Below are 22,276 nucleotides of genomic sequence, written 5' to 3'. Positions count from 1 at the left end.
TCAAACAAGAATTTTCCTCTGGTTAATTGTTCTTTAAATTCTAGTTTTTACGTACAATTAAATATTTTCTAAATTGTCTGACAAGTTTTTTTTTGCTGGTGTTCAATATATATAAATTTCATTCATAAAAGATTTACCTAAAGGGGTATGGGATGGGAGAGGGTGTAGGGTGGGGGAGGAGGGTGGTGTGTGGGTGGGGGGTGGGCTGGGTGTGGGTGGGGGGTGTCGTGGGGAAGGTGTGGGGGATGCGGTGAGGGTTGGGTTGGGTTGGGGTGGGCTGGGGGAGTGTGCGGATGTGGTCTACCCCAGTCAGTTATGACCCACGCAGGCAGAACGCAAAACCCAAGCTACCTGCTCTTGTAATGTTTTGTGCCAGCTGGGGGCTCTCCCGCTATCACCTGCCCCCCACCTTCACCCCCGTCCCCCAGCCCCTCTCGCAGCTGGGGGACGGGGGTGAAGGTGGGGGGCAGGTGATAGCGGGGGGCCCGTCCCCTCCCATCTATATTAGCAATGGCTTCCTACAGCGAGAGAGGATGAACTGAACCCTTGCTCCTATTCCCATTGTTCTATTAAATGGGATGTAGTGTTTCAGAGTGGCAAAGACCAGCTACTGGGATTAGCACTCAGTAAAACCTCCGCTTAAAGTAATCTAAATGAGTTGATTCAGATTCAGATCTATATGAGGATAATCAATATGACTAGTGAACAGAAATACTTAATCAGATTTATATCAAAGAGCTGTTTTTCCAGATTCAGTCCATGCATTTATTTTCTGAGAGGAATTACAGTGAATTCATTGGTATTAATTCCGATTCAGTGAGACACAGGCAGGGATTGTTCACACGATGAATTCACATTATTCGACATTTCTTTTGCAAATGAAACAGACACTGCCTTTCATTCATAACTGGTTCAATGTGTTGAAATGGACAGTTATAGTTCTGGTGTTAGTTGATGATAACAGTAGAGACTCGGGGTGTTTGCTCAGTGCCACCCTGTACAGAAACAGCCAAATCACAGAGACCAGCCACTGAAAAGCTTTGATTTCGGATAAAAACATTGGCACAAGTTTATCATTTCACACAATATATTACATCTCTCAAATGGCTGTAAGACCAATAAATAAAAGGCACATTGAAACAGATAACATCACAGTCAACATTTAAAACTTAAATAAAATATATACTATAAAAATGCTGTCCAGTCAAGTTTCATAGGAATAACAAAATATCCGTGAGATTCGACACATGCTGTTTCCAGTTTGACACAGTCATTGGTTTCACTTAATGAACATACACATGAAGTGCCTTTCTCCCCCTCCCGTTAACTTACAGACACATCTTTACCCATAGAACCATAGAAAAGATACAGCACAGAAGGGGGCCATTCGGCCCATCGTGTCCGTGCCGGCTCGAGGAACAACCAGGTGCCCATTCTAATCCCACCTTCCAGCACCCGGTCCGTAGCCCTGCAGCTTACAGCACTTTAGATGCAGGTCCAGGTACTTTTTAAAAGAGTTGAGGGTCCCTGCCTCTACCACCAATTCAGGCAGTGAATTCCATACACCCACCACCCTCTGGGTAAAAAGGTTTTTCCTCATGTCCCCTCCAATCCTTCCGCCAATCAGCTTAAATCTATGTCCTCTAGGTCTAGAACTCTCCGCTGGGGGAAACAGATACTTCCTGTCTACTCTATCTGGGCCCCTCATAATTTTGTACACCTCAATCAAGTCTCCCCTCAGCCTCCTCTGCTCCAAGGAAAACAACCCCAGCCTATCCAATCTCTCCTCGTGGTTGCAATTTTCAAGCCCTGGCAACATTCTTGTAAATCTTCTCTGCACTCTCTCCAGGGCAATTACGTCCTTCCTGTAATGTGGTTACCAGAACTGTGCACAATACTCCAGCTGTGGCCTTACCAGCGTTTTATACAGTTCCATCATTACATTCCTGCTTTTGTATTCTATATCTCGGCTAATAACGGAGAGCATTCTGTATGCCTTCTTCACAACCTTATCTACCTGTACTGCCACCTTCAGGGACCTGTGCACATGCACTCCAAGGTCTCTCACTTCCTCTACCCCTCTCAATATATTCCCGTTTACTGCGTATTCCCTTTTACTGTTTGCCCTCCCGAAGTGCATTACCTCACACTTCTCTGGGTTGAACTCCATTTGCCACTTTTCCGCCCACTCCACCAACCCATTGATATCTTCTTGGAGTCTACAGCTATCTTCTTCACTATCAGCTACACGGCCAATTTTTGTGTCATCTGCAAATTTGCCAATCATGCCCCCTACATTCAAGACCAAATCATGAATATATACCACAAATAGCAAGGGACCCAACACTGAGCCCTGTGGCACACCACTGGAAACGGATTTCCATTCGCAAAGACATCCATCGACTTTTACCCTTTGTTTCCTGTTACTGAGCCAATTTTGGATCCAAATCACCACATTTCCCTGTATCCCATGGACTTTTACCTTTCTGACCAATCTGCTATGTGGGACCTTGTCAAATGCCTTACTAAAATCAATGTAGACAACATCCACTGCACTACCCTCATCAATCCTCCTTGTCACTTCCTCGAAGAATTTAATCAGATTTGTAAGGCATGACCTTCCCTGAACAAATCCATGCTGACTATCCCTGATTAATCCATGTCTTTCCAAGTGACAGTTTATCCTATCTCTCAGTATTGATTCTAATAGTTTGCCCACCACCGAGGTAAGACTGACCGGCCTATAATTGTTCGGCCTTTCGCTCGTACCCTTTTTAAACAATGGTACTACGTTTGCAGTCTTCCAGTCCTCCGGTACCTCCCCTGTATCTAGTGAGGATTGGAAAATGATCCAAAGAGCATCCGCTATTTCCTCCCTGGCTTCCTTCAATAGCCCAGGAAACAATCCATCCGGCCCTGGTGACTTATCAACTTTCAAGGATTCCAGTCCCTCTCTCGTTATGTTTACCTTTTCCAATATTTCACACCTCTCCTCTTTAACTACTACGTCCAGATCATCCCTTTCCTTTGTGAATACGAAGACAAAATATTCATTTAAAACCCTACCCACATCCTCTGCTTCTACACACAAATTACCCTTATCATCCCTGATAGGTCCCACCTTTTCCTTAGCTATCCTCTTGTTCTTAATGTACTGATAAAACATCTTTGGGTTTTCTTTAATCTTACTGGCTCATATTTTTTCGTGCCCTCTCTTTGCTTTCCTTATTTCCTTTTTTACGTCATCCCTGTACTTTCTATACTCCTCTAGGCTTTCTGCAGTATTTAGTTTTCTGTGAGTCATAAGCTTCCTTTTTCTGTTTTATCTTGCCCCGTATACATCTAGACAACCAGGGGGCTCTAAAATTGGCAGTGCCACCCTTTTTCTTTGAGGGGACGTGTCTGCATTGTGCCCATAGAATTTCACTTTTTAGTGCCCCCCCCTGATTTCTCCTCAAGTAGTTGTGTCCAGTCCACTTCTGCTAAATCACCTCTTAGTTCTGTAAAATTTGCCTTCTCCCAATTTAAAACATTTACTCCTGAATTAACTCTGTCCTTTTCCATAATAATGCTAAAACTAACTGAATTGTGGTCACTATCCCCAATATAGTCACCCACTGTCACTTCACCCACTTGCCCATCTTCATTTCCCTGGACTAAATCTAGAATTGCATCCCCTCTTGTTGGGCTTGTCACGTACTGGCTAAAAAAGTTCTCCTGGACACCGATCAAGAATTTTGCACCCTCTGTGCCCCTCACACTGTTTGAATCCCAGTTGATGTTAGGGTAGTTGAAGTCCCCTACTATTATTGCCCTCTTATTTTTGCACTCAGAAATTTGCCTACATATTTGTTCTTCTATCTCCCTTTCGCTATTCGGGGGTCTATAGTACACTCCTAGTAGTGTGACTGCCCCTTTTTTATTTCTTACTCAACCCATATGGCCTCGATTGATGATCCATTTAGCATATCATCCCTTCTCACAACTGTAATTGATTCTTTAACCAATAATGCTACCCGCCCTCCTTTTTTATCACCCACTCTATCCTGCCTGAAAACTCTATATCCAGGGATATTGAGCTGCCAATTATCCCCCTCTTTAAGCCAGGTTTCCGTTATACCAATGATATCATGCTGCTATGTGTCTATCTGTGCCCTTAGCTCATCTGCTTTGTTTGTAATACTCCTTGCATTGAAGTATATGCCCTTTAACCCCATCAAATTCCTGTGCTGAACACTATTTAACCTTTGCTCCTTTTGCCTTTCTGAGTCGCTAACTACGTCACTAACTGCTTTTCTACTTCCCGTTTCCTGGTCTGAATTTGTCCTATCTGTACCTGCCCTTTGGTTCCCATCCCCCTGCTATACTAGTTTAAACCCTCCCCAACAGAACCAGCAAATGCCCCCGCGAGGATATTGGTCCTGGTTCTGCTTGGGTGCAACCCGTCCAGCTTGTACAGGTCCCGCCTTTCCCAGAATCGGTCCCAATGCCTCAGGAATTTAAACCCCTCCCTCCTACACCGTCTCTCAAGCCACGCATTCATCTGGTCTATTCTCCTATTTCTGCTCTCACTAGCACGTGGCACTGGGAGTAATCCTGAGATTACTACCTTCGAGGTCCTGATTTTTAATTTATTTCCTAACTCCCTGTATTCTGCTTGCAGGAGCTCATCCCTTTTTTTACTGATGTTGTTGATACCGATGTGGACCACGACCTCTGGCTGTTCATCCTCCCCCTTCTATCAGGAGTGACACCCTTTTCAAATCTCTTTACAGCAAATGGATTCAGGGCCTGGCTAAACCGTTCTTTAATCAGTTTATTGAGGTTTCAGCACCTTTGATTCTGATACTGGAGCTTCTCACAAAACAGGAGAAAAGAATTGTTATAACAGTTGTGTAAAAACAAGGTTCCACCATGCCAGGAGTAAGAAATGGTTTCAAGTGCACAACCCTGTCAGTTCACCTCTTGTCCAGACCTTGTTAAGTTCCCACTTTGTGCCACACATAGTCTCAATACCTTCACGACACTTCCTTGTAATCGCCACGCATTGCTTACATCGACAAATCCACTTTGTTTTCAGATCCATTCATTGGCTCTGATCTGCCAGCCCTTCCCTCCTCACTCACTCACTCACTCACTCACTCACTCACTCACTCACTCACTCACTCAATCCTTCCTCACACCCAGTCCATTCCAAGCAGCATCAGTGTGTAGAACTGACAGGACTATCCACTGCCTCAAACAGAAACACCAACACTGTGAAACCAGTCTATGTAGTGGGTCTAATGGGTAACCCAAGCACTCAGCTATCGCACACATCTTCTCAGTCCAACTTGCTGCATATCTCCAGAGCGTTTTTATAGACCTGAGTGACATCGTCCATGTCTGTGAGCAGGGAGAAGCTGCTGTCTCCCAGTTGTCTGTGGAAAGATTTCCTGTGGTGAATCCTCAGCTCCTCAAAGCCCTCGAGATGCAGCAGGTTTTCTGCGGATACACAGCCACGAATCGGCCTATTCTCTGGCAAATCAAGCAGGTCGAAGGACTCATTGGTGAGGAGGTGGTCCTCACTTGCTGCAGTGGATATGCGACTGCAGCTCTGAGCCTCCTCAGAGGCCACTATCTGCTCCACTGATTCCGTAATCCCCGGTGATGAGCCGGCTGGTGGACTTTTAACGGCACTAGCTGAAAACCTGCCGGCAAGCTTCAGAATTCCTTTCCTTCGATGTGCAACTGTGGCGGGGCCCTTTAATCCTGCCAGATGTTTGGTGAAGGGGTTAGAGTTGGTAACAGCAGCACAGTCCTGGTCCAGGAGCTCAGAGGATTCGCTGTGTTCTGGAGAGGAGTAGTAGCCTGACTCTCTCTGCTGTGTTTTTTTCAGGATTCCCTTTTTTGGTATCAAGATAGAGTGTTGGGTGGCTCTCGTGGGCAGAGGGCCTGCTTCAATCCCCCCACTGGCTCCAGCGGAGGGACCAGCCCTGCCCTGTTCAGGCTCTGACACTCCTCCCACAGCCCCAGTCCTGTGGGAACGATAGTCACTGTTACTCCTCTTCTTTAAAATTCCTTTGGGCCTTTTCAAAAGACACTTGGCTGGAGTGTTAAGAGAAGTTCCTCCCTGCAGGCTGTGAGCGATGTCATTCCCTTTCTTGGATTTCTTCACCGATTTCTGGCCCTCCAGTGTCACCTCACACTTGTGCTGCTTCACCGGGCATTTTACCTTCGACTCACCCTCTGACTGTAAACAGCGCGAACGATACTGCCAGTCGATAAAGTGAGTGAGGAGAGGAGAGTCTGAACCTTGAGCTGTGTCGCAGTCACACACACTCACTTTATAGCCCCAGTTCACCCACCAGTGACGAGCAATGTCCTCGACGGCTGCTCGACGCTCCGGATTCACCATCAACATCCACCTGATCAGACCACGGGCATCTGGGGATGAAAAGGGCCAGGCCGTCACATAAAGAATCATCGTCACTCTGCAGTGACACTGATTACAGGGCTGATTCTTGGTTTCCTGTTAATCAGTCACTGTGTACCTCCCACCCTTGTGTTTTAAAATCCATCAGTACAAATGACCAAGGTCACTTTACCATATTAATGTGTCAAAAACTCCTATCCTGTCTGTAAGTATAGGTGTAGCAGGTAAAATACCCATCGTGAGCTTTGAATATATATATCCACATATCAGTACTCATTCTGCAGTGGCTATACAGGGTGAGGCCTGGAGCCATGGAGACGTTACCTCATTAACCAACCATGAGAAGAGATAAGAAATGGAGTTATTGTAAATCAGTCATGTGACTGTCGGGTGGTAATTTGGTACGAATAGGCTTGTGTTACGGGTGTACTGGAAAGAGAGAAGAGGAAGGTCATGGTTTCTCATTAGTGAGAAGACAGATGTGATTGCACAGAGTAGCTGAAGGGAGATTAACCAGACATAGTTAGAACACGTTGACATAATGCATCGCGTTAGGAGAAGGTAATTAACCATAAAATATATACAGACATTGGCGCTCCTTGGGGGCTCTTCTAGTCTTGCTGGGCCTGGCTTAAATACAAGACGCTTGTGATCTCCTCAGTATGTGAGTATAATCAGTATCTATATCTCATATACACTGCAGGTAAGGGGTTATGTTTCATAATCTCATTGACTTGATTTAATAAAGAGTACTAACCAAACGGTTCAATGTTTCCTACTCATCAAACTTGTATCAGAGTAAAGGATATATAGCAATATTCTATCATACCTCCACATAAGGGCAACAGGGATATATGACAATATCCTACATAATCCCAGCACTGCTACTTGAAGATGCAACACATTCCACGTAATTGGCCTAGAGGCTGAATATAATAACAGGAAGAACCTGCCGACTCGTAGTTGCCCCTGAAATACTGAGAAATGAGCTCCACGCTCAGAAAAAAGTGACACCAAAGAACACTGGCACTCAGTGCTCACAACAGCTCCTTCTCTTAGAGCCACACGTTTCCAGCACAGGAGGTGGCCATTCAGCCCATCGTGTCTGTGCCAGCTTTTTATTAGAGCAATCGAAAACTAATCCCACTGTCCCACTTTCTCCCCATAGCCTTGTATCAATCCCAAACTAATCCCACTATCCCACTCTCTCCCCATAGCCCTGTATCAATCCCAAACTAATCCCACTATCCCACTCTCTCCCCATAGCCCTGTATCAATCCCAAACTAATCCCACTGCCCTGCTCTCTCCCCATAGCCCTGTATCAATCCCAAACTAATCCCACTGCCCCACTCTCTCCCCATAGCCCTGTATCAATCCCAAACTAATCCCACTGCCCCACTCTCTCCCCATAGTCCTGTATCAATCCCAAACTAATCCCACTGCCCCACTCTCTCCCCATAGCCCTGTACCTTCCTCTATTTCAAATATTTATCCAATTTTCACTTAAAACATACAATGGTCTCTGCCTCAAACACTCCCTGTGGCAAAGCATTCCATGCTCCAACATAAGAACATGAGAAATAAGAGCAGGAGTAGGCCATACGTCTCCCCGAGCCTGCTCTGCCATTCAATCAGATCATGACTGATCTGACAACCCTCTGAGAAATAAATCTCTCTTAATCTCTCCTCACTGTCTTGGTGATAATTTTAAATTGATGATCCCTCATTACTGACTCCCCAAACAGAGGAAATAGTCTTTCCCAATTCACTTTATAACTTTAAAAACCTCTACTGGATCTCCTTTCAGCTTCCTCTGTTCCAGTGGAAATAGTCCCAGTATCTCAAGTCTCTCCTCAGAGTTTCTGTCTCCCATCCCTGGCCTCATTCTGGTGAATCTACACTGGGTAATCTCGATGGTTCTAATGGCTTTTGTACATCACAGTGCTGTGATCTAACCAATGTTTTGTACAAATTCATCATTGCTTCTTTACTCTTGTACGAATATACGAACAGCGATAGATGGGAAGACCAGCTGGTCCATTGAGTCTGGCCCATTCATCCACGAGGGCCCAGGATCAGGCTGACAACATTTCCCACCCACCAGCAGTCATGTGACCTTCAGGGAGAAGCAAAAAATCAGATAAAAAAACCAAATGTCAATTTAGGGAGAAACAAATCTGGAAAATTCCTCTCCAACTTCGTTTGGCGATCAAAACTAGCCCAGGAGAGCACAGTGACCATTCTTTATATTACTCCATACCCCTATTTATAAAACCCACAATTCGATTTCTCTCTTTTACGGCTCTATCTACCTGCACTCACACTTTCATAGAATTCTGTATTTGAACCCTGGGTCTCTGTTCATCCATTAAATGGAGACTCCCATTCCTTGTTTTCCCTGACTGACAACATCCGTTTACCTGGACTTTCTGTCTCCAACACTCTATCCACTTCCCCTGAGACTATACGCCAGAATTTTTCCACCAAGTGTTGTGAGTCACCTTCTGAAAATCGATCCACTGCATTCCCTTTATCAGCCTGTCACCTCCTCAAAAATACTCCATTAAATTTATCAGTCACGACTTGCCTTTAACAAATCCAAGTTGGTTGTCATTGATTAACCCGATCATTTCTAAATGTTCACTAATTTTATCTCGAATTATGGATTCTAAACATTTGCCCATAACTGATATTAGATGTATTGCCATCACCGACTCTCCCATACCTGAGGGTGGTGTGGGTTCATGGTAATCCCCACTGTTGATCTGTCTGACGAGGTTTTTGTGGTCGCAGCCATCAAACGGCATAGCCCCATAAACCAGAGTATAGAGAAGCACACCGAGGGCCCAGCTGTCTACCTGTGACAGTAATGGAAAGGAAAACTCAATCACATACACCGTGCAGCAACGTGTACCAGATTGTGAGAGCTCCCACAGATACATCAACTCACAGACATTTCTACATATACAATCTTGCAGTATTGAGTATTTGCGATCCGTAATTGAGTATATTTAATCTTAGCACAGGATGATTAGTGGAGGCCCTGGCACGTTGCCAGTGCTGTACGGTAAACTGGGTGGTAATGGTGCTTTGAGATTGAGCTAACGTTGTTCTGTGTGTCCAGTTAATACAGACACCAGAGATACCTGATCAGAGTCAGCCTGGTCAGACAGCCCGACAATGTGGATCTACTGGCCCCCAACACCTGCCCAAACCCACCTCCGAGTCACGTGACTTGTGCAGTCTAGAACTTTGGGAACATGGCTTATGTACATGTATTCACACATTAACACTGACCACAATCAAAGATTCTTTCACAAATCCCCCAACCCCCACACACACTAAAGGAGCTGCAATAGCTCTCTGACATCAAATCTCCAGGATAATTCTGTCACATCGCTGTTATTGTGAAAGCTCCTAACAATCTTTTCCCTGTTGGAAGTCCCAGGATTCCTTCCCATTCACCCTGGGTAGGGGCAGTAGTCCTGGCTCTTCACTGGCTGCACTCTGCTACTTCTATACACTCTGCACGCTCCATTCCTTTCTCAAATTGTTTCAACCTATCCTGTGAGTGACAGTAAACCATTACCCAACCCATTAGCCCACCAGTCTGTTTCACGGACTAGTCAGCCCACTGGCAATTATTAACATTTAATTTACAAAATTATCGACTGACCGATAATTAAAAACAAATGTGACTGCCTTTGAATTAAAAATGTCAAATGCTCCATCGGTAAATATACTTTCCAGTCAGGACAGTCTAGCACCGGCAGATAAAGCAACGGTTTATTCTCCAGCCTCGGACACTAACCTCGGGACCATGATACGGACGGCCGTTGACGATTTCTGGAGAAGCGTAGAGTGGGCTCCCACAGAATGTTTGCAAAAATTTGTCCTTCTGGTACAAATTGGAGAGACCAAAGTCTGCAATCTGTGAAAAAAACCCGAAGAAATCATTTAAAGAAATATAAACAATATGTTAAACCTATGCTGTGATTACACCATGGGAAAAGCTCTCCTGTGACGAGTGTGGACCATGGTCTGCACCTGGTGGTATCGCGACAGGCCCTGGGGGTGGTATCGCGACAGGCCCTGGGGGTGGTATTGAGACAGGCCCTGGGGGTGGTATCGCGACAGGCCCTGGGGGTGGTATCGCGACAGGCCCTGGGGGTGGTATTGAGACAGGCCCTGGGGGTGGTATTGAGACAGGCCCTGGGGGTGGTATCGCGACAGGCCCTGGGGGTGGTATTGAGACAGGCCCTGGGGGTGGTATCGCGACAGGCCCTGGGGGTGGTATCGCGACAGGCCCTGGGGGTGGTATTGAGACAGGCCCTGGGGGTGGTATTGAGACAGGCCCTGGGGGTGGTATCGCGACAGGCCCTGGGGGTGGTATTGAGACAGGCCCTGGGGGTGGTATCGAGACAGGCCCTGGGGGTGGTATCGCGACAGGCCCTGGGGGTGGTATCGCGACAGGCCCTGGGGGTGGTATTGAGACAGGCCCTGGGGGTGGTATTGAGACAGGCCCTGGGGGTGGTATTGAGACAGGCCCTGGGGGTGGTATCGAGACAGGCCCTGGGGGTGGTATTGAGACAGGCCCTGGGGGTGGTATTGCAACAGGCCCTGGGGGTGGTATTGAGACAGGCCCTGGGGGTGGTATCGAGACAGGCCCTGGGGGTGGTATCGAGACAGGCCCTGGGGGTGGTATTGAGACAGGCCCTGGGGGTGGTATCGAGACAGGCCCTGGGGGTGGTATTGAGACAGGCCCTGGGGGTGGTATCGAGACAGGCCCTGGGGGTGGTATTGAGACAGGCCCTGGGGGTGGTATTGAGACAGGCGCCAGAGGTGGTAAGGTGACAGGCATTGGTGCCAGCCAAGGGTCCTTGCCACTAGTGCGTAGTTCGAACACAGTGATGTGCAGCAGACCCTCTCAGTAGCAACATCCCTGACAGGTATAGTGTTATTAAAAAGGGGGATGTTAGACATGGACAGTGGGGGCCGCTAGACAAAGGGAGTGGGGTCAGTTAGAAAGAGGGGGAGGGGACTGATAGACGGAGGGGGAGGGGACCGATAGACGGAGGGGGTGGGGACTGTTAGACAGAGAGGGTGGGGACTGATAGGCCGGGGGGGGGGGGGGTTGACCATTAGACGGAGGGAGTGGGGACCGATAGACGGAGGGGGTGGGGACCGTTAGACGGAGGGGGAGGGGACCGATAGACGGAGGGGGAGGGGACCGATAGACGGAGGGGGAGGGGACCGATAGACGGAGGGGGAGGGGACCGATAGACGGAGGGGGAGGGGACCGATAGACGGAGGGGGTGGGGACCGATAGACGGAGGGGGTGGGGACCGATAGACGGAGGGGGTGGGGACTGATAGGCGGGGGGGGGGGGGGGGGTGACCATTAGACGGAGGGAGTTGGGACCGTTAGACGGAGGGAGTGGGGACCGTTAGACGGAGGGAGTGGGGACCGTTAGACGGAGGGAGTTGGGACCGTTGGACGGAGGGAGTGGGGACCGTTTGACGGAGGGAGTGGGGTCTGTTAGACGGAGGGAGTGGGGACCGTTAGACGGAGGGAGTGGGGTCTGTTAGACGGAGGGAGTGGGGACCGTTAGACGGAGGGAGTGGGGACCGTTTGACGGAGGGAGTGGGGTCTGTTAGACGGAGGGAGTGGGGACCGTTAGACGGAGGGAGTGGGGACCGTTAGACGGAGGGAGTGGGGTCTGTTAGACGGAGGGAGTGGGGACCGTTAGACGGAGGGAGTGGGGACCGATAGACGGAGGGAGTGGGGACCGTTAGACGGAGGGAGTGGGGACCGTTAGACGGAGGGAGTGGGGACCGTTAGACGGAGGGAGTGGGGTCTGTTAGACGGAGGGAGTGGGGACCGTTAGACGGAGGGAGTGGGGACCGTTAGACGGAGGGAGTGGGGACCGTTAGACGGAGGGAGTGGGGACTGTTAGACGGAGGGAGTGGGGACCGTTAGACGGAGGGAGTGGGGTCTGTTAGACGGAGGGAGTGGGGACCGTTAGACGGAGGGAGTGGGGTCTGTTAGACGGAGGGAGTGGGGACCGTTAGACGGAGGGAGTGGGGACCGTTAGACGGAGGGAGTGGGGACCGTTAGACGGAGGGAGTGGGGACCGTTAGACGGAGGGAGTGGGGACCGTTAGACGGAGGGAGTGGGGACCGTTAGACGGAGGGAGTGGGGACTGTTAGACGGAGGGAGTGGGGACCGATAGACGGAGGGAGTGGGGACCGTCAGACGGAGGGAGTGGGGACCGTTAGACGGAGGGAGTGGGGACCGATAGACGGAGGGAGTGGGGACTGTTAGACGGAGGGAGTGGGGACCGTTAGACGGAGGGAGTGGGGTCTGTTAGACGGAGGGAGTGGGGACCGATAGACGGAGGGAGTGGGGACCGATAGACGGAGGGAGTGGGGACCGTCAGACGGAGGGAGTGGGGACCGATAGACGGAGGGAGTGGGGACCGTCAGACGGAGGGAGTGGGGACCGTTAGACGGAGGGAGTGGGGACCGATAGACGGAGGGAGTGGGGACCGTTAGACGGAGGGAGTGGGGACCGTTAGACGGAGGGAGTGGGGACCGTCAGACGGAGGGAGTGGGGACCGTTAGACGGAGGGAGTGGGGACCGATAGACGGAGGGAGTGGGGACCGTCAGACGGAGGGAGTGGGGACCGTTAGACGGAGGGAGTGGGGACCGATAGACGGAGGGAGTGGGGACTGTTAGACGGAGGGAGTGGGGACCGTTAGACGGAGGGAGTGGGGTCTGTTAGACGGAGGGAGTGGGGACCGTTAGACGGAGGGAGTGGGGACCGTTAGACGGAGGGAGTGGGGACTGTTAGACGGAGGGAGTGGGGACCGTTAGACGGAGGGAGTGGGGACCGTTAGACGGAGGGAGTGGGGACCGTTAGACGGAGGGAGTGGGGACCGTTAGACGGAGGGAGTGGGGTCTGTTAGACGGAGGGAGTGGGGACCGTTAGACGGAGGGAGTGGGGACCGTTAGACGGAGGGAGTGGGGTCTGTTAGACGGAGGGAGTGGGGACCGTTAGACGGAGGGAGTGGGGACCGTTAGACGGAGGGAGTGGGGTCCGTTAGACGGAGGGAGTGGGGACCGTTAGACGGAGGGAGTGGGGACCGTTTGACGGAGGGAGTGGGGACCGTTAGACGGAGGGAGTGGGGACCGTTAGACGGAGGGAGTGGGGTCTGTTAGACGGAGGGAGTGGGGTCTGTTAGACGGAGGGAGTGGGGACCGTTAGACGGAGGGAGTGGGGTCTGTTAGACGGAGGGAGTGGGGTCTGTTAGACGGAGGGAGTGGGGTCTGTTAGATGGAGGGAGTGGGGTCTGTTAGACGGAGGGAGTGGGGACCGTTAGACGGAGGGAGTGGGGACCGTTAGACGGAGGGAGTGGGGTCTGTTAGACGGAGGGAGTGGGGACTGTTAGACGGAGGGAGTGGGGACCGTTAGACGGAGGGAGTGGGGACCGTTAGACGGAGGGAGTGGGGTCTGTTAGACGGAGGGAGTGGGGACCATTAGACGGAGGGAGTGGGGACCGTTAGACGGAGGGAGTGGGGACCGTTAGACGGAGGGAGTGGGGACTGTTAGACGGAGGGAGTGGGGACCGTTAGACGGAGGGAGTGGGGACCGTTGGACGGAGGGAGTGGGGACCGTTAGACGGAGGGAGTGGGGACCGTTAGACGGAGGGAGTGGGGACCGTTAGACGGAGGGAGTGGGGACCGTTAGACGGAGGGAGTGGGGACCGTTAGACGGAGGGAGTGGGGACCGTTAGACGGAGGGAGTGGGGACCATTAGACGGAGGGAGTGGGGACCGTTAGACGGAGGGAGTGGGGACCGTTAGACGGAGGGAGTGGGGACTGTTAGACGGAGGGAGTGGGGGCCGTTAGACGGAGGGAGTGGGGACCGTTCGATGGAGGGAGTGGGGACTGTTAGACGGAGGGAGTGGGGGCCGTTAGACGGAGGGAGTGGGGTCTGTTAGACGGAGGGAGTGGGGACCGTTAGACGGAGGGAGTGGGGACCGTTAGACGGAGGGAGTGGGGACCGTTCGATGGAGGGAGTGGGGACTGTTAGACGGAGGGAGTGGGGGCCGTTAGACGGAGGGAGTGGGGTCTGTTAGACGGAGGGAGTGGGGACCGTTAGACGGAGGGAGTGGGGACCGTTAGACGGAGGGAGTGGGGACCGTTAGACGGAGGGAGTGGGGTCTGTTAGACGGAGGGAGTGGGGACCGTTAGACGGAGGGAGTGGGGACCGTTAGACGGAGGGAGTGGGGACCGTTCGATGGAGGGAGTGGGGACCGATAGACGGAGGGAGTGGGGACCGTTGGACGGAGGGAGTGGGGACCGTTGGACGGAGGGAGTGGGGACCGTTAGACGGAGGGAGTGGGGACCGTTAGACGGAGGGAGTGGGGACCGTTAGACGGAGGGAGTGGGGACCGTTAGACGGAGGGAGTGGGGTCTGTTAGACGGAGGGAGTGGGGACCGTTAGACGGAGGGAGTGGGGTCTGTTAGACGGAGGGAGTGGGGACCGTTAGACGGAGGGAGTGGGGACTGTTAGACGGAGGGAGTGGGGACCGTTAGACGGAGGGAGTGGGGACCGTTAGACGGAGGGAGTGGGGTCTGTTAGACGGAGGGAGTGGGGACCGTTAGACGGAGGGAGTGGGGACTGTTAGACGGAGGGAGTGGGGTCTGTTAGACGGAGGGAGTGGGGACTGTTAGACGGAGGGAGTGGGGTCTGTTAGACGGAGGGAGTGGGGACTGTTAGACGGAGGGAGTGGGGTCTGTTAGACGGAGGGAGTGGGGACTGTTAGACGGAGGGAGTGGGGTCTGTTAGACGGAGGGAGTGGGGTCTGTTAGACGGAGGGAGTGGGGACCGTTAGACGGAGGGAGTGGGGACCGTTAGACGGAGGGAGTGGGGTCTGTTAGACGGAGGGAGTGGGGACCGTTAGACGGAGGGAGTGGGGACCGTTAGACGGAGGGAGTGGGGTCTGTTAGACGGAGGGAGTGGGGACCGTTAGACGGAGGGAGTGGGGACCGTTAGACGGAGGGAGTGGGGTCTGTTAGACGGAGGGAGTGGGGACCGTTAGACGGAGGGAGTGGGGACCGTTAGACGGAGGGAGTGGGGTCTGTTAGACGGAGGGAGTGGGGACCGTTAGACGGAGGGAGTGGGGACTGTTAGACGGAGGGAGTGGGGACCGTTAGACGGAGGGAGTGGGGACCGTTGGACGGAGGGAGTGGGGACCGTTAGACGGAGGGAGTGGGGACCGTTAGACGGAGGGAGTGGGGACTGTTAGACGGAGGGAGTGGGGTCTGTTAGACGGAGGGAGTGGGGACCGTTAGACGGAGGGAGTGGGGACTGTTAGACGGAGGGAGTGGGGTCTGTTAGACGGAGGGAGTGGGGACCGTTAGACGGAGGGAGTGGGGACTGTTAGACGGAGGGAGTGGGGTCTGTTAGACGGAGGGAGTGGGGTCTGTTAGACGGAGGGAGTGGGGACCGTTAGACGGAGGGAGTGGGGACTGTTAGACGGAGGGAGTGGGGACCGTTAGACGGAGGGAGTGGGGACCGTTAGACGGAGGGAGTGGGGACCGTTAGACGGAGGGAGTGGGGACCGTTAGACGGAGGGAGTGGGGACCGTTAGACGGAGGGAGTGGGGACCGTTGGACGGAGGGAGTGGGGACCGTTAGACGGAGGGAGTGGGGACCGTTAGACGGAGGGAGTGGGGACCGTTAGACGGAGGGAGTGGGGACCGTTGGACGGAGGGAGTGGGGACCGTTAGACGGAGGGAGTGGGGACCGTTAGACGGAGGGAGTGGGGACCGTTAGACGGAGGGAGTGGGGGCCGTTAGACGGAGGGAGTGGGGACCGTTGGACGGAGGGAGTGGGGACCGTTAGACGGAGGGAGTGGGGACCGTTAGACGGAGGGAGTGGGGTCTGTTAGACGGAGGGAGTGGGGACCGTCAGATGGAGGGAGTGGGGTCTGTTAGACGGAGGGAGTGGGGACCGATAGACGGAGGGAGTGGGGACCGTTAGACGGAGGGAGTGGGGACTGTTAGACGGAGGGAGTGGGGACCGTTAGACGGAGGGAGTGGGGACCGATAGACGGAGGGAGTGGGGACCGTTAGACGGAGGGAGTGGGGACTGTTAGACGGAGGGAGTGGGGACCGTTAGACGGAGGGAGTGGGGACCGTTAGACGGAGGGAGTGGGGTCTGTTAGACGGAGGGAGTGGGGACCGATAGACGGAGGGAGTGGGGACCGTTAGACGGAGGGAGTGGGGACTGTTAGACGGAGGGAGTGGGGACCGATAGACGGAGGGAGTGGGGACCGTTAGATGGAGGGAGTGGGGACCGTTAGACGGAGGGAGTGGGGACTGTTAGACGGAGGGAGTGGGGACCGTTAGACGGAGGGAGTGGGGACCGTTAGACGGAGGGAGTGGGGACCGATAGACGGAGGGAGTGGGGACCGTTAGATGGAGGGAGTGGGGACCGTTAGACGGAGGGAGTGGGGTCTGTTAGACGGAGGGAGTGGGGACCGTTAGACAGAGGGAGTGGGGACCGTTAGACGGAGGGAGTGGGGACCGTTAGACGGAGGGAGTGGGGACCGTTAGATGGAGGGAGTGGGGACCGTTAGACGGAGGGAGTGGGGACCGATAGACGGAGGGAGTGGGGTCTGTTAGACGGAGGGAGTGGGGACCGTTAGACGGAGGGAGTGGGGACCGTTAGACGGAGGGAGTGGGGTCTGTTAGACGGAGGGAGTGGGGACCGTTAGACGGAGGGAGTGGGGACCGATAGACGGAGGGAGTGGGGACCGTTAGACGGAGGGAGTGGGGACCGTTAGACGGAGGGAGTGGGGACCGTTAGACGGAGGGAGTGGGGTCTGTTAGACGGAGGGAGTGGGGACCGATAGACGGAGGGAGTGGGGACCGTTAGACGGAGGGAGTGGGGACTGTTAGACGGAGGGAGTGGGGACCGTTAGACGGAGGGAGTGGGGACCGATAGACGGAGGGAGTGGGGACCGTTAGATGGAGGGAGTGGGGTCTGTTAGACGGAGGGAGTGGGGACCGATAGACGGAGGGAGTGGGGTCTGTTAGACGGAGGGAGTGGGGACCGTTAGACGGAGGGAGTGGGGACCGTTAGACGGAGGGAGTGGGGTCTGTTAGACGGAGGGAGTGGGGACCGTTAGACGGAGGGAGTGGGGACCGATAGACGGAGGGAGTGGGGACCGTTAGACGGAGGGAGTGGGGTCTGTTAGACGGAGGGAGTGGGGACCGATAGACGGAGGGAGTGGGGACCGTTAGACGGAGGGAGTGGGGACTGTTAGACGGAGGGAGTGGGGACCGTTAGACGGAGGGAGTGGGGACCGATAGACGGAGGGAGTGGGGACCGATAGACGGAGGGAGTGGGGACCGTTAGACGGAGGGAGTGGGGACCGTTAGACGGAGGGAGTGGGGACCGATAGACGGAGGGAGTGGGGACCGTTAGACGGAGGGAGTGGGGACCGTTAGACGGAGGGAGTGGGGTCTGTTAGACGGAGGGAGTGGGGACCGTTAGACGGAGGGAGTGGGGACCGTTAGACGGAGGGAGTGGGGACCGTTAGACGGAGGGAGTGGGGACCGTTAGACGGAGGGAGTGGGGACCGTTAGACGGAGGGAGTGGGGACCGTTAGACGGAGGGAGTGGGGTCTGTTAGACGGAGGGAGTGGGGACCGTTAGACGGAGGGAGTGGGGACCGATAGACGGAGGGAGTGGGGACTGTTAGACGGAGGGAGTGGGGACCGTTAGACGGAGGGAGTGGGGTCTGTTAGACGGAGGGAGTGGGGACCGTTAGACGGAGGGAGTGGGGTCTGTTAGACGGAGGGAGTGGGGACCGTTAGACGGAGGGAGTGGGGACCGTTAGACGGAGGGAGTGGGGTCTGTTAGACGGAGGGAGTGGGGTCTGTTAGACGGAGGGAGTGGGGACCGTTAGACGGAGGGAGTGGGGACTGTTAGACGGAGGGAGTGGGGACCGTTAGACGGAGGGAGTGGGGACCGTTAGACGGAGGGAGTGGGGACCGTTAGACGGAGGGAGTGGGGACCGTTAGACGGAGGGAGTGGGGACTGTTAGACGGAGGGAGTGGGGTCTGTTAGACGGAGGGAGTGGGGACCGTTAGACGGAGGGAGTGGGGACTGTTAGACGGAGGGAGTGGGGACCGTTAGACGGAGGGAGTGGGGTCTGTTAGACGGAGGGAGTGGGGACCGTTAGACGGAGGGAGTGGGGACTGTTAGACGGAGGGAGTGGGGACCGTTAGACGGAGGGAGTGGGGACCGTTAGACGGAGGGAGTGGGGACCGTTAGACGGAGGGAGTGGGGACCGTTGGACGGAGGGAGTGGGGACTGTTAGACGGAGGGAGTGGGGACTGTTAGACGGAGGGAGTGGGGACCGTTAGACGGAGGGAGTGGGGACCGTTAGACGGAGGGAGTGGGGACTGTTAGACGGAGGGAGTGGGGACCGTTAGACGGAGGGAGTGGGGACCGTTAGACGGAGGGAGTGGGGACCGTTAGACGGAGGGAGTGGGGACTGTTAGACGGAGGGAGTGGGGACCGTTTGACGGAGGGAGTGGGGTCTGTTAGACGGAGGGAGTGGGGACTGTTAGACGGAGGGAGTGGGGACCGTTAGACGGAGGGAGTGGGGACCGTTAGACGGAGGGAGTGGGGACCGTTAGACGGAGGGAGTGGGGTCTGTTAGACGGAGGGAGTGGGGTCTGTTAGACGGAGGGAGTGGGGACCGTCAGATGGAGGGAGTGGGGTCTGTTAGACGGAGGGAGTGGGGTCTGTTAGACGGAGGGAGTGGGGTCTGTTAGACGGAGGGAGTGGGGACCGTTAGACGGAGGGAGTGGGGACCGTTAGACGGAGGGAGTTGGGACCGTTAGACGGAGGGAGTGGGGTCTGTTAGACGGAGGGAGTGGGGTCTGTTAGACAGAGGGAGTGGGGACCGTTAGACGGAGGGAGTGGGGTCTGTTAGACGGAGGGAGTGGGGTCTGTTAGACGGAGGGAGTGGGGACCGTTAGACGGAGGGAGTGGGGACCGTTAGACGGAGGGAGTGGGGACCGTTAGACGGAGGGAGTGGGGACCGTTAGACGGAGGGAGTGGGGACCGATAGACGGAGGGAGTGGGGACCGTTAGACGGAGGGAGTGGGGGCCGTTAGACGGAGGGAGTGGGGACTGTTAGACGGAGGGAGTGGGGACCGTTAGACGGAGGGAGTGGGGACCGTTAGACGGAGGGAGTGGGGACCGTTGGACGGAGGGAGTGGGGACCGTTAGACGGAGGGAGTGGGGACCGTTAGACGGAGGGAGTGGGGACCGTTAGACGGAGGGAGTGGGGACCGTTAGACGGAGGGAGTGGGGACTGTTAGACGGAGGGAGTGGGGACCGTTAGACGGAGGGAGTGGGGTCTGTTAGACGGAGGGAGTGGGGACTGTTAGACGGAGGGAGTGGGGACTGTTAGACGGAGGGAGTGGGGACCGTTAGACGGAGGGAGTGGGGTCTGTTAGACGGAGGGAGTGGGGACCGTTAGACGGAGGGAGTGGGGACCGATAGACGGAGGGAGTGGGGACCGTTAGACGGAGGGAGTGGGGACCGTTAGACGGAGGGAGTGGGGACCGATAGACGGAGGGAGTGGGGACCGTTAGACGGAGGGAGTGGGGACCGTTAGACGGAGGGAGTGGGGACTGTTAGACGGAGGGAGTGGGGACCGTTAGACGGAGGGAGTGGGGACCGATAGACGGAGGGAGTGGGGACTGTTAGACGGAGGGAGTGGGGACCGTTAGACGGAGGGAGTGGGGTCTGTTAGACGGAGGGAGTGGGGTCTGTTAGACGGAGGGAGTGGGGTCTGTTAGACGGAGGGAGTGGGGACTGTTAGACGGAGGGAGTGGGGACCGTTAGACGGAGGGAGTGGGGTCTGTTAGACGGAGGGAGTGGGGTCTGTTAGACGGAGGGAGTGGGGACCGTTAGACGGAGGGAGTGGGGACCGTTAGACGGAGGGAGTGGGGACCGTTAGACGGAGGGAGTGGGGTCTGTTAGACGGAGGGAGTGGGGTCTGTTAGACGGAGGGAGTGGGGTCTGTTAGACGGAGGGAGTGGGGACTGTTAGACGGAGGGAGTGGGGACCGTTAGACGGAGGGAGTGGGGTCTGTTAGACGGAGGGAGTGGGGTCTGTTAGACGGAGGGAGTGGGGACTGTTAGACGGAGGGAGTGGGGACCGATAGACGGAGGGAGTGGGGACCGATAGACGGAGGGAGTGGGGACCGATAGACGGAGGGAGTGGGGACCGATAGACGGAGGGAGTGGGGACCGATAGACGGAGGGAGTGGGGACCGTTAGACGGAGGGAGTGGGGACCGTTAGACGGAGGGAGTGGGGACCGTTAGACGGAGGGAGTGGGGACCGTTAGACGGAGGGAGTGGGGACCGTTGGACGGAGGGAGTGGGGACCGTTAGACGGAGGGAGTGGGGACCGTTGGACGGAGGGAGTGGGGTCTGTTAGACGGAGGGAGTGGGGACCGTTAGACGGAGGGAGTGGGGACCGTTGGACGGAGGGAGTGGGGACCGTTGGACGGAGGGAGTGGGGTCTGTTAGACGGAGGGAGTGGGGACCGTTAGACGGAGGGAGTGGGGACCGTTGGACGGAGGGAGTGGGGTCTGTTAGACGGAGGGAGTGGGGACCGATAGACGGAGGGAGTGGGGACCGTTAGACGGAGGGAGTGGGGACCGTTGGACGGAGGGAGTGGGGACCGTTAGACGGAGGGAGTGGGGACCGTTAGACGGAGGGAGTGGGGTCTGTTAGACGGAGGGAGTGGGGACCGTTAGACGGAGGGAGTGGGGTCTGTTAGACGGAGGGAGTGGGGTCTGTTAGACGGAGGGAGTGGGGACCGTTAGACGGAGGGAGTGGGGTCTGTTAGACGGAGGGAGTGGGGACCGTTAGACGGAGGGAGTGGGGACCGATAGACGGAGGGAGTGGGGACCGTTAGACGGAGGGAGTGGGGACCGTTAGACGGAGGGAGTGGGGACCGTTAGACGGAGGGAGTGGGGTCTGTTAGACGGAGGGAGTGGGGTCTGTTAGACGGAGGGAGTGGGGACCGTCAGATGGAGGGAGTGGGGACCGTTAGACGGAGGGAGTGGGGTCTGTTAGACGGAGGGAGTGGGGACCGTTAGACGGAGGGAGTGGGGACCGATAGACGGAGGGAGTGGGGTCTGTTAGACGGAGGGAGTGGGGACTGTTAGACGGAGGGAGTGGGGACCGTTAGACGGAGGGAGTGGGGACCGTTAGACGGAGGGAGTGGGGACTGTTAGACGGAGGGAGTGGGGACCGATAGACGGAGGGAGTGGGGACCGATAGACGGAGGGAGTGGGGACCGTTAGACGGAGGGAGTGGGGACCGTTAGACGGAGGGAGTGGGGACCGTTAGACGGAGGGAGTGGGGACCGTTAGACGGAGGGAGTGGGGTCTGTTAGACGGAGGGAGTGGGGTCTGTTAGACGGAGGGAGTGGGGACCGATAGACGGAGGGAGTGGGGACCGTTAGACGGAGGGAGTGGGGTCTGTTAGACGGAGGGAGTGGGGTCTGTTAGACGGAGGGAGTGGGGACCGATAGACGGAGGGAGTGGGGACCGTTAGACGGAGGGAGTGGGAACCGATAGACGGAGGGAGTGGGGACCGTTAGACGGAGGGAGTGGGGACCGTTAGACGGAGGGAGTGGGGACTGTTAGACGGAGGGAGTGGGGTCTGTTAGACGGAGGGAGTGGGGACCGTTAGACGGAGGGAGTGGGGACCGATAGACGGAGGGAGTGGGGACCGTTAGACGGAGGGAGTGGG

General features: G+C 55.1%; 1 protein-coding gene across 1 annotated transcript in view; it reads right to left on the bottom strand.

The window, feature by feature from the left end:
- Window positions 1-751: 751 nt before the first annotated feature.
- The window catches only part of LOC137310138 (NUAK family SNF1-like kinase 1), a gene marked incomplete at its 5' end in the record, with an annotated part of 111,034 nt that continues 89,509 nt past the window's right edge, over window positions 752-22,276 (bottom strand). Inside the window, 3 exons of the mRNA XM_067978111.1 lie at window positions 752-6,426; window positions 9,142-9,274; window positions 10,228-10,347. Coding sequence (XP_067834212.1) covers window positions 5,324-6,426; window positions 9,142-9,274; window positions 10,228-10,347 — 1,356 coding nt within the window. The remainder of the gene's footprint in view (window positions 6,427-9,141; window positions 9,275-10,227; window positions 10,348-22,276) is intronic.

The sequence above is a fragment of the Heptranchias perlo genome, unplaced genomic scaffold (genome assembly GCF_035084215.1).
Source record: "Heptranchias perlo isolate sHepPer1 unplaced genomic scaffold, sHepPer1.hap1 HAP1_SCAFFOLD_224, whole genome shotgun sequence".
NCBI lineage: Eukaryota > Metazoa > Chordata > Chondrichthyes > Hexanchiformes > Hexanchidae > Heptranchias > Heptranchias perlo.
The sequence above is the reverse complement of the archived record's forward strand: the minus strand, read 5'-3'. Positions and strand labels throughout refer to the sequence as shown.